This window comes from Bombus impatiens, unplaced genomic scaffold, assembly GCF_000188095.3.
Source record: "Bombus impatiens unplaced genomic scaffold, BIMP_2.2 scf_0645, whole genome shotgun sequence".
NCBI classification, from domain to species: domain Eukaryota; kingdom Metazoa; phylum Arthropoda; class Insecta; order Hymenoptera; family Apidae; genus Bombus; species Bombus impatiens.
Window position 1 is genome coordinate 185,689 of NT_177064.1, and position 13,191 is coordinate 198,879.

General features: G+C 27.1%; 2 protein-coding genes across 3 annotated transcripts; one reads left to right on the forward strand and one right to left on the reverse strand.

The window, feature by feature from the left end:
- Positions 1-364: 364 nt before the first annotated feature.
- LOC100742877 (beta-mannosidase) lies at positions 365-9,208 on the forward strand. The gene is made up of 16 exons (XM_012389416.3): positions 365-506; positions 593-713; positions 880-995; positions 1,135-1,782; positions 2,787-3,770; positions 3,849-4,170; positions 5,542-5,571; positions 5,650-5,796; positions 5,888-6,036; positions 6,113-6,318; positions 6,384-6,627; positions 6,706-7,432; positions 7,502-7,930; positions 8,006-8,217; positions 8,300-8,521; positions 8,592-9,208. Exons 2-16 carry the CDS (start codon positions 623-625, stop codon positions 8,838-8,840), a joined length of 4,776 nt encoding a protein of 1,591 aa, XP_012244839.1. The 5' UTR covers positions 365-506; positions 593-622; the 3' UTR covers positions 8,841-9,208.
- A 137-nt stretch (positions 9,209-9,345) lies between these two features.
- On the reverse strand, positions 9,346-13,105 carry LOC100742993 (transmembrane protein 245). Of its 2 annotated transcripts, XM_003491938.4 has the most exons (9): positions 12,590-13,105; positions 11,570-12,499; positions 11,333-11,497; positions 11,066-11,264; positions 10,794-10,978; positions 10,609-10,709; positions 10,502-10,519; positions 10,122-10,424; positions 9,346-10,035 (listed from the first exon to the last, which is right to left on the reverse strand). In XM_003491938.4, exons 1-9 carry the CDS (start codon positions 13,103-13,105, stop codon positions 9,852-9,854), a joined length of 2,601 nt encoding a protein of 866 aa, XP_003491986.1. In that variant the 3' UTR covers positions 9,346-9,851. The 2 variants fall into 2 exon arrangements, with proteins under 2 accessions (XP_003491986.1, XP_012244840.1); XM_012389417.3 differs by lacking the exon at positions 10,502-10,519.
- Between the last annotated feature and the right edge of the window lie 86 nt (positions 13,106-13,191).

A 13,191-nucleotide genomic window follows, 5' to 3' on the forward strand; every position in this document is an offset into this window, starting at 1 on the left:
AAAGGAATCTCCTTTTTAAGATTGATAATTTTCAGCAATTGTGAATATTTCCGCTAAGTGGGATACTTTTACTTAGGCTTATAAATTACATTGTTAAAATTTTAAGAGGGTGGAGAGTGGTCCAACTAAATGGGATTATTTGTATAATTAAATATTTGAAATTAATTCACTTCATTCTAGAATAGATATACTTATACTATTTTAACATTAAATCAGTTAATAATAAAATTTTCTCTATTTTATAATTTCGTAAAATATGATAAATTACATTAGTAACATACATCTAAATCTATTTATCTATTCACGTAAGTGGATTTTAAAAATCGAACAATCTGAAATTGCTTATCATCAATATCGATATATTCTTTCGGTTCGATGTCACTAATCTTCAGGTTATCCATATATTCAGGTTATCCGAATATAATACATTCGCTTACCTCTTTCCATCAATTTTTGTTCTTTCGTCATCGTTGTCCATAAATGGATATTATAGAAACAATTAAATAGTAATGAGGAAAAATTCGAAATTACAAATCATAAGCTTTTTACAATTAAATTACAATTTGGTACGTAAAATACGTTTTGTTGACAGTTTCTGATCTAAACGTGCGAAATTACAAATATGTCAGATAGCATGGAACGAGATAAAGTTGAGATGTTCACATCTAAAGAAAGGGAAGAAGAAGAAGAAGAAATGAAACGAGAACTTATAGGTACCTGAATCTTACTCTTTTTAATAAAATGCTTTCATTAAAAGCATTAATTTTATTAATTATTTTTCTTTTAATCATAACAATTTTATCATTTATATATTTATATATATATAATTTATTTTATTATTTATGTATATATTTTATCATTTTATAAAATAATTTTCAGATATGAAAATGTACGAGACATGGTATACTTACAAAGATATGAAAGAAATTTTAGGGTTTATTAATGAATCTAAGGATATGGCAAATATGGCTAATGATGAAAAAGATACACAAAAGGTTGATTTACTCATATTTAATAAAGTCTTTGTTTATTTTGAACATAATTGTTCACATTTATAAAAATCATGGAATATCTATTATTGTAGTATATTATATGCAATATGTAATTAAGATATGTATATTAATATGTTTTTAGGAATTAATCCAATCTTCTAGTGAATGTACCTCCGAGGTAATGCTCAAGGCAAATTTAACACAAGAGTTGGAGATACAAGAACACAATGATGCAACTCAGTCGATACATTCTTATAAACCTAATCATACATCACCAATACATGAAAGAGCATCTTCACATGGATGTAGCAATTCTGATCTTGCTGCTGCTATTGCTGATTCAAGAAACCCTATGTACAGAGGGAAAAAATTTGATAGCAAAGATACATTTATTAGATTACAAGACAATTCAAATATCCGAGATAATTATTCTCATAGCACGAGTAAATATATTTCTTTAAAATCAAAAAATTCTTTACAAGATTCAGATATTATAAATAGCGCAGAAACAAAAATGGACACACATTCTGAATGTGATCAAAAATTGGATCGATGGCAAATTAATCCACTTGATTCTTGTGTTAGCGAAAATGATGTGCCTTTGCAAGAGCCAGATCGGCCAGTAGTTGAAGATCGCATGCCATTTAGATTATGCAAAGATGCACAAACACCTGAGACGCTTGAGAAGTTACTGCCTGAATTAAACTTTTATTTGAAACAAACAGCAGAGTTGTGGCATAGTTGGCACCGTACTACCGATACTAAGTTTCAATGGGGGTCACCCATTCAGGTGGGTACCTCCATCCAATCCATTTCTTACAGATCCTATCATTAATGAATATAAGAAAATATTGGATTATTCGGGAGACTTCATTGATTGGAATTAACATTTCTAAAAGCAGAAATTAAGTTCTGCTATGTTTTTAGTGAAATTGAGATATTGGCTCTTATCTAGAATGCTCAATTCTATTCATTCTATTCAGTGGATATACTCTAATCTCACTGTCATTTATCCTACCTTTTACAAAACTTTTTTAATAATGAGGAATTGAATACTCTAGTAACCAAAAAAATCCTTCAAAAAATGATATTCATGAAGCTATTTAATAGATGGCTAAAAAGTCAATATAAGGAATGATATAAACGTATATTCGACTAAATTAAATCGAAATCAAATTCATTCTATTAAATTTTACTATGAACTTTCTGAACAATCCAATATTTATTTTTTTTGCATATAAGTTAAATTCTTCGTAATACAACATTGTGCCATGGAAAAAAAATTACCTGTATGCACAGATTTATGTTTAGAATGATAATGTTTTCTCCTAAAATATTCATAATTTTAATATAAATTTCTATTGATTCTTTTTAATAAAAAATGTGTAACTATTTATTAATATAATATCTCTTTGGCATAAATAGTATCAAATTTGATGTTGTCTCTTATGCTTACAATTAGCAGTACAATGGTTGTGATAAAATTTAACTAACATATTAGAGATAACTTTACTGGCAAAGTTTACATATTTTTTATTTATATATATACTGATAAGATAATTTGAGAACAAATAACATTAATGCTTTATATAAAACTGATCGAAGATTATGATTGGTGTTTCTTATAAAAGTTGTAAAGTTTGCATTTATACAAACATATGTATTTATAAGTGTTTATAAAGAAAGAACAGTAATTAAAACTGTAAGCTACAATCTTTGAATAAATCATATTTCTGTAAAAAAAAGAATAGTTTTATTGTTATAATTCTAATCCTTCTTTCAACATTTCTATAGGTGGGTCTTGCTAAAGATAATTTGGATAAAAAATTAGTAAAAGATATTAAGACTGATCAGAATCAAATGGAATGTACAAACAAACATAGCAATGAACGACCTCATAAACGTAAATCAACTATGATTCTTTCTTCTTTCTCTGATATAACATATTCTAGCAGTGATGAGGATGAAAATACTATTAAAAAAAAGAAAATTCAGTCTCATGAAGATACAAACAGGGTATTACGTTCAAATAAAATGGTATGTACTGCTAGATGCAGTGAAAAAAATAAAAATTTAAACCAAGACAATGATAGCAGTCTCTTAGCTGATAATATGGAAACTGAAAATTTTAAATCAGATTGTAAAAAAGAATCTAAAGAATATTTATCATCTGAATCAATTCCCTTATGTCCAAAAAAAGTACCTCATAATATTAGAAGAAGTATTACTAAAAGGAGAGAACATGTTATTAATATGTCTTCTAGCAGTCCATTAGCACATAGTAGCAATGAAAAACAAAATGCAATAACTTTAATATCTAAAAATAAAGGTAGTATTCTCACTGATGAAAAAATTCTCATAGAATTAGAAAATGATAATGCTAACGACAATGTTAAAATAATGTTTGAGAGTACAGAAACTAAACCATTACCAAAGAAAGGTTTTTCAAGTAGAATAAATAATGTATATGTTTCTTTGGAAAAACTTCAACTTGAAAAACGAAAAAGGCATGAAATTGAAAAGGAAGAAGCTGAGAAGAAGGAAGCAGACCAAAAGAAAAAGAAAGAAGAATTTTATAAAAAACAATTAGAAGGAAGGCAAAGAAGAGAAAAGCAAAAAGAAGAGGAGGAAAAGCATAAAGAAGGAAAAACCAAAAAGTGGAATACTATAGTAGATGTGAAATCTTTAAAAAAAACTAACAAAGATGAAGAAAGATTACAAGGTTTAAATAGACAAAACAAGTGTACAACATCAGTAGAGGATAACATGTTGTACGAGGTAATCATATCCTTTTTTTTTCTTTTTAGTAATATATACAGGTAAAATGTTATATATTTGTGCCTCAATTCTTTTTAGGGCGATAGTACTTCTGTATCTAGAGAAATGAAGATAACAGAGAATAATGTCACAAATAATGTAAATTGCCCCATTTGTAATAAATCTTTTCCAAGTGATAAAATAGAAACACATGCTGCTGGATGCGAACAATATATATCTGATAATGAATACGAAAATGATTTATATATAGTGGAAAATAAATCATCACCAATAGGCATTAACAATACTGAAATTCTTGAATGTGGTGTTTGTTCAAAATATAAAACCACTAATGGAATACATTATGAAGATCATGTTAATAGTTGCTTACAAAGACAGCATGAAGAAGAATCGTCAAATGGTAATTATTCTCATTTTCTCTTTAAATTAGATGTAAACAAAGTTATATATTAACAATATCGTATATTTTTAGAATATTCAAGCAGTGAAACCAGTAACATTCCTAATTCGCCTATTCGTTGCTTCCGACCAATTAGTGAACAAACTCATTCACATATAGATTATAGAAGACAATTCTCCTCAGACAGTAAAAGACAAATATATCCTAGTAGAAAAAGAAAACATTAACAAGTACTATTGCTATCTTTAAAACAACAAATGTATATGTATGTATGACATATATATACACTGATAAAAGAATTGATATTCTATCATGTTTTTAATGGTACTGTTATACTATTCATATCTATCAGAAAAAGATTATAACAATATGAAACGTACACCTCAAATTTCTTATAAAATACATAACATATAATTCTTTTTGCGTTTATTGTAGCATTCCATGTTTTGTAAACATTTATGTATATGTGTGTATTCTTTTATTACAAACATATTTATTACTTTGGATCAAAACTAAGTTAAAATATTTTTATTTACTTTCTGTTCGTTATCAAATAACAAAGTAGTGATTAAAATCAGAAACGTTATTAAAACATCAGTTTATTTCTTTGTGGGTAATTAATTGTACAGTTCGCACAGTAAATTTAAATGATATAAATTAAAGATTCTTGTTAAAATGCTTAAACGAAACTACGTTTGATAAAAAGGAACGTATAAGAGATTAAATATATAATATCAAGTTTTGTAGATCACTTGTAAGCATTTATACTGTATAGTAAAATGTATTTTTCTACAAATAATTCTCGTTGTGAATAAAATATTATATTATGTCTTTTGTATTATTTATTCTAAATTAATTATAAGTAATGTGTTAAGAACTACAAATCATAAAGATAGTTAAATATTAATTGTGTATTGAAATTATATTTACATCAAAAAAATATACTCATTGTCATAACAGGATATAAGAAACACGATTATGTAAGATGAAATTAAATAATACTCAAGATAATTTAATGAAAGAAATACTTATAATGATAAACAGATACATATCTCAAATATACATGATAAGAATTCAGTTGAATTTAGACTTACATACATACGTATTACAGCTTACATATATATAATATTTATAAAAATAATTATCAAAATCTCTATATAGCATAAAAAATTCATTGAATTGTCGTAAAACAAGTATTATGAAAACAATTTTTCAATTTATAGTCATTCTACTTTTGATTAACAGCACTTTGTCCCTAACCTTAGATGGTTCATGGATAGGTATTAAATATGTTATATAAAATACAATAATAAAACTTTTTTTATATAATATCAATCCTATCAATATATAATATATGAATTTCTGATTTAGGTAAAATTACGACCAATAAACATGAACATGGTAAGAATTTTTTTAAATTCTCTAATATTATTATTATATTAATTATTACTAATTATGATATTAATTATATCTTTTTAGAAATCATATTTCCTGCAACTGTACCAGGAGGAATTTATACAGATTTGAGCAAGGCACATATTATACCAAATAATTTTAATGAAAATAATGATGTAACTAATCGATGGGTTGGTAATCAATCAGTTACTTACACTAAAGGTTTTTATGGTAATTATTTTAGATTTTTTAGTATAAGAAGGTTAATATGTTTATACAAGTGTTCTTGATTTTAAATAAATTTTTAATATTTATATTACAGTAAACAACACCTTATTGAAAGCACCTAAAGTAGTATTAATTTTCCATGGTGTAGATACATTTGCTACAATCATTTTAAATGCACAAAAAGTTGGAGAAACGTCAAATATGTTTTTAAGATATACATTTGATGTAACAAAATACTTAGAAGTAACCAATTCATTTTTTATTTATTCATATCATACAATTATTTATTCTATTTATTTATTAATATTCTACTTTTCAGAGAGGAGAAAATTTATTGGAAGTTTATTTTTCTTCCCCTGTTAAAGTAGCTGAGGCCTTACACAATAAACAAGCATTGAAGTATGTTATTCCTCCAATATGCAATCCAGATAGTTACAATGGAGAATGTCATGTAAATTATATAAGAAAAATGCAAGCAAGTTTTTCTTGGGATTGGGGTCCAGCTTTTCCATCAATGGGTATTTGGTGTGTTTAATTTTATTATTTATTTACATTATTTGTTGTTACATATTAATCAAAAAGAATTTTAGGAAAAGTGTAGAAATAATTCCCATAAATGAAATTTATATTATGGATGTTACAACAGATATTCATAAAGAAGGAAAATTTTGGAATGTTATAATCACATTATTTCTTGAAACTACCTCACAAAATAACACAACTTGTCATATCTCATCTATTCTTAATATTAATGAACAATCAAATATTCATAATACCAGCAATATTAATTTACAAACAGACACAAAAAGTACTATACTTCTTAAAGTACCTACGGTACGTTCCCAATAGTGGCATATAATTTACTAATATTTGACCAATATATGCTTTTAATAAAATAATATTTTTACATAGAACCTTGTACATGAATGGTGGCCGAATGGTTATGGCAATCAAACTCTTTACTCATTAACTGTAACTGCAGTTACTTCTACTAATGTTAAGCAGAAAACTATACGCATTGGTTTTAGGACAGTAGAGCTTGTACAAAAGACTCTGAAACAAGGATTAAGCTTTTATTTTCAGATAAATAATATTCCAATATTTGCGAAGGGTAGTAATTTCATTCCAGCTAGTATTTTTCCTGAGTTAACTACTAGGACAGATACAATTAAACACTTATTGACATCTGCCAAGGAAGCAAACATGAATATGCTTAGAGTATGGGGAGGTGGACTTTATGAATCCGAATTATTTTATAATATAGCTGATGAATATGGAATCATGATTTGGCAAGATTTCATGTTTGCATGTGGAATGTATCCTACTACAAAAGACTTTCTTGAATCAGTTAAGAAGGAAGTAATACAAAATGTACAAAGATTAAAAAATCATCCTAGTATTGTTCTCTGGGCTGGAAATAATGAAAATGAAGCAGCTCTATATGGAAATTGGTATGAAACTGGAACTAAACGAATATATAAAACTGATTATATCAAACTTTATGTAGATTTAATTAAGAAAGAAGTAGAACAACTTGATTCCACACGACCTTTTGCAATATCTAGTCCTAGCAATGGATTGTATACAGAGAAATATAATTATATTGGAAAAGATCCATATTCGAAGTTATTTGGAGATGGTAAAATATATTTTTTCACTATAGAAACAGTTTGTATTTGAAAGCAGGTGTAATATAATAATATTTTAGTTCATTATTACAACTATTTTAATAATGGATGGGATATGAACCAATATCCTCGTGCAAGATTTTCGTCTGAATATGGGTTTCAATCGCTACCGTCAATTTATACTATGTTGCCGGTTACAAGAACTATTACTGATTTAGATATAGACAGCAACTTCTTTAAACATCGTCAACATTTACCATTAGGAACAGTATATTTGAAGAATCTTATTTCAAAAAATTTAAAATTACCTGACACCCAAGATAGTCTAAAAAGATTCGAAAATTATGTATATTTAAGCCAAATTAATCAGGCTGTTTCGGTAAAAATACAAACAGAGTTTTATCGGCAATCAAAGTCGGATTTGAACGAAATAGGAGAGGGAATGACAATGGGTGCTTTATATTGGCAATTAAATGATGTTTGGCAAGCTCCATCTTGGTCTTCCATAGGTAGATGATGATTACTGAAAATAGGATGTAATATTTAAATTTATTTTGATGCCATTGATAATCTTATTTATTTAGATTTTGATGGACGATGGAAAATGCTTCATTACTATGCCATGGAATTTTTTGCTCCTATTATAGTTACATACTATATTAATGATATGCAGCTTTTAATCTATATTGTCTCTGATATGACATATTCAATAAAAAATGCTATTTTAGAAGTGAATCTTTATGCATGGAATAGCATAAAACCTGTACAATCATATGTTCATCCTAATATAATTATTGTAAGTATATGACAAAAACATTTAGCAAATAAAAGAAATGCTTTTATATTAAAACCTTGCAATCAACATTTCTTTTTAATAGGAAGCAAATACAGTAACTAAAATTCATAATAATTTACTAGAATATTCATGGATTTTAAATTCTACAGCACTTAATGAATGTCAATCTAACTTTAGTACTAAAAGTAATTGTATTACAACACTCACCTTGAGAAACAAAACTGGAATTCCAATAGCACCAAGAAATTACATATATCCAAGCAATGCTCTGAAGAACATTGCATTACCAATTGCAAATGTTTCTGTAAGTTCATCCTTGAATCTGCAAAAGAGATGTTATGCATTTTTGTTTAATATGAAATATTTCATTTTAGGTAAAAGTAAATGATAATCATTTACCTGGAAGATATTTTAATTATCCAGATATTGAACTTGAATTAATAACAGATAATATAGCACTTTTTGTATGGCTAGAAGCTGGTAATGTTTGTGGTCGTTTCTCAGAAAATGGTTTTCATATGTTTGAAAATAATAAAAATGTTACTTTCCATGCATGTGAATTTATCACACCAGAAGTGCTAAGAAAATCTTTGAAAGTTACTACACTTTCTGGTATTTATTAAATTCGTCTAATACTGGCAACTCTCTGATTCTATGTAAATAATGATTGTTTACCTTTGTAATATTAAATTTCAAGTCCTTCGTGGAAAATATGTCTCGCGATGTAAATAAATTTCGAATCCAATAAGAATAACCAGAATGATTAGAAGTATACTAATTATTAAATACATTAAATTTGACATTTTGCTTCGTTAACTTATAAATTTATCTCTAATTTTGGACAATTTTTTATTGGTTACTATTGAAAATTATACAATGGCTTTTTATAACAAAATATAACATAAATATTGAAGTTAGTACATTATCACAATGAAACATGAAATCAATGTATATAATATGTATAATAAACAATATTATTAAAGAGAGTATATATAATTAACATAATTAGATTATTAAAAAGAATATATACAATTAAACATTATTATATATTTGTTATTTTTCTATTAATCAATAATATCAGGAGTTAATAATTTTAAAATAGTACGTGTACTTTCTTTTTCTATCAAATTCTAGTATTTAATCTTAAAAACTACGGAAAAATAATTTATTGAATTGATGCAATAACGCACTTACAATGCTAATAAGCGTAAGCTGAGATTTGTTTACTGAATTTTTTTTAAATATATTATTAGCAAAACACTTTATAAAAATATACAAAGCAAAATATACAAAAATATACAAGCAATTTTTCTATAAATATATGTACATGTAACAAAAATTACATGTTATAATAAACTATCTTTTTTAAAGACTAGATAAAGATATCTTATTTTGTAAATAGTATTGTATGTTAAAATTCTTCATAAAGATAAAAGTTATTTTTTTATGAACGTTATTATATGAACGTTAAACATTTATAAATATGACTTATGTTTGATCGTTTTTAAGCTTCATTTAAAGCACATGTTAAATGTTAAGATTTACCACTGCCTATATTTTTAAAAGTTAATCTACCAAGATCGGTTAATTTTTGTTCAACTATTCAATAATAAGTATTATTAACAACTTCCCTATTACTGTTTAATTTGTGCATATGAGGGTATAACTTCTTCTGATGGCGAATGTAGGTAACGACGACTTAGATTAATTGCTACCATTATACAGCATAACAATAAGGGACCAAAAATAGCACCTTCTACACCTAAGCAAAAGACACCACCTACTATGGAAAGACCTGTCAGATATGGATGTCCACCCCTAAAGTAAAAAAGCGATTAATATAAATGTAGTTATATGTATCTAAATAAATATATCTTTATTGCAATTTTTAAAAATTATAGTACCCTTTAATTTCTTTGTAGAATTCAGTTACCACAATATTGCAAGGAAGAAAATGAAACATGAAAAACAGAATAGCAGTCATAGATCCTTGAGTAAACCAGAGTTCCAAAGTAGCTGGGATGCAAGCAAAATATGCATCCAAAAATGGCACAGCACCGAGTATTGTTGCAAAAGCTGATGGTAAATAAATTATTTTCACTTGGAACAAATTATGTGTAAACCATGTCCACATGCCAAAGAAAGAAGCAAGTTTAAATGTTGCAGCAAATACTCCAATTACTGCTTCTTGTAATGCTACAGCAAACCTACAAAAGATAAAATGTTAGGCTTCTCTTCCAAAATACGTAATAGGATATATTTTTATAATTCAATATATACATACCCCTCAACATGGAGAGTGCTTATAAATAAGAAAATTAATTTTTCAAAATAATTTGTATTACAAATGATACAAAATATATTGATGTATTATAAAATCTAAACATTTACCTGTGACAATTAATAGGACTAAATACTGTAGTTAACTCAATGGGTTTGTATGTTTTTTCACTAGAACTAAGGAGGTAAAAAAGCGTCGTAAAAAACACCACCTTAAAATGAAATTTCTATTACATAAAATATATATTCTAAATATTTTCAAAATATATACGCGTTTTTTGTAATTAATTGATTACCATACTGAGAGTGAAGTTAAGTACTGCTGATCCACTCATAAGTATAATATAAAATAATTCTGTAAAAATTGTTAATATCACAGACATATTTCCCTTCACTATGCTCCAAATGGAGTCCAACACTGACATACAAATCCCAATATTTTCTTTTACAAAGTTTTGTATATTGGTCATGTTAAACAGTTCTACATAAAAAGAGAAGAACAAACACATTGAATAGATCTGGATAGTGCTGCATTTAATTGCATTTAATTTTAAATGTGAAATCTTACGTAAAGGTGTTTTGCCAAAACTTTCTTTGAAGCTTTCCCACACTGAATAAGCTGCTGTAACATCTACAGTAGGTCCAATTAAATCAGGACTTTCATTAGACATCATCCATGCTTGATAAAGTCTATCCCAAAGTTCTAAAACTTTCTTTTCCAACTGTTCAGCCTTTGCAGTATCTAAATCTTTTACCAATCCTTTTATCTACATCATATATTACATATTAGTATTGAAATATATTTAGTAATTATAAATATATACATATATCTTACTCCATCAGAAATAGCACTTCGTCCATATGTGTAAGCATTATCTAACACACTATTAACTGAATCTTCCCATTCTTCAGGTAACCAATCAATGTCCGAATTATTCATTAAAGATGAATTAAGTATATCTCCAGTAATATGAATAAGATGCATACCTTCTGTATAAACCTAGGAAAAGCATAATAATTTATAATCATTTATAAGATGTATAAGGTAGCATTTATTATACCTTCATTGTACCTGTATAGTTATAAAAATAGAGGTACAAGTAGTAAATATAAGTAGGCCAAAAATCACAGCAATTGTTACTACAGAATCAACTGAAGCTTTCAAGGCTTTTGTTAATTTTTCATCAACCATGATTCCAATTTTACATAAACCTCTAACATTAACTGGTAAGAGAGCTTGATGTCTTTCTATACACCATGTTTTTATAATTTGTATAATAATGTTGCATTGATTTTTAATCATCTTCCCTACTCCAAAATAACTCCCAAGTTGTTTAATGATATAAAAGGCTATAGGAATAATTAAAATGTATATCATCCACCTATGTTTCCAAAGGAGCATACCAATGCAAGCATATAATGCACCATACATGTATTTGTCAGTATCAACCTTATCACTTTCTATATCTATAGACATTCGTAATTCTGTTTTCAATCTTCTTAACAAATAACGATCACGTAATGGTATACTAGGTGGTTGCAGTCTCTTCATTACACCTCTATTAGTTGCATCCAATGACATTGACTTGCTGGAGAATTTTTTAACTTTTGTTTCTTTGTCTTCTTCACTTATCTTGTCATCCATGCTCTCTTTACTGATATTTTCTACTTTTTTACTTTTAGAAAACGAAGGAAATGAATCTTGTTGTATATTTGTGGTTAAGTTATTTGTTAATGCAAAGCATATTGCTTCCATAAATGTCATTTGTTTATTTTCTAATTCTTGGTTTTCCACAATGCCTACTACCTCATAAATAAATCCTATCAAGTATAGTATCTGTAGTGTTATAAATACAATAATTTGATAAGCACCTAATATGTTTGAGACATATAAACTAATCATGAACCATATAACAAATGAGGTATAACGGAAATGTATGGAATTATTCGGTGTCCAATAAATATACAACACAGATAAATATCCAATAAGTATAAAAGCAATCTGTAAAAATTACATTACTATTATTGATCATTACCGATATGTGATGAAATATATTTCTTATTAAGCATTTTTTAGATAGTTAAAAGTTACCGTAAACGTGTTGCATGTTGTTATAAAAAATCCAGAAATAGTACTAAAAATTAGACATATTCTCCATATAAGGCAACTTAATATAGTAGGTATGTAATGATATATAGTTAAAGGTATCGCACCCAATAAAAATGCACTGGCAATGTACTTAATGCGTTTCCATAAAAATGATCCTATACTGTCAGATACTTTGTCTACTATTTGTACAGGCAGCACCATTAAATTTATTATTAAAGGAGTATGAGACACTTCCGTTTTTTCAAACCATGACTGTACCATCGTAGTTAACGAATATTTGAAAGGGAATAGAACAGAGCCACATAATAGAGCCCAAATTAGAGGTTTTACAAAAGGTCTCAATATAATATATAATCCAAATCCTGCTGCTGAAACTAGACACAAGAAGAACAGTGCCACGGCATTATAAATGCCTTGTTTTAAGGCTTTTTCATGACCCGCACTGAAGCCGGACAGCATGTTAAAGAGGTTATCCATAGGCGACCGTGTACTATCCATTGTGAATACGTAATCAATTCACTATTAGAGCGCTTATTATTTAATTTTGAATTCTGTTACTATTTAATATTTTGTTAAGAAAAGTA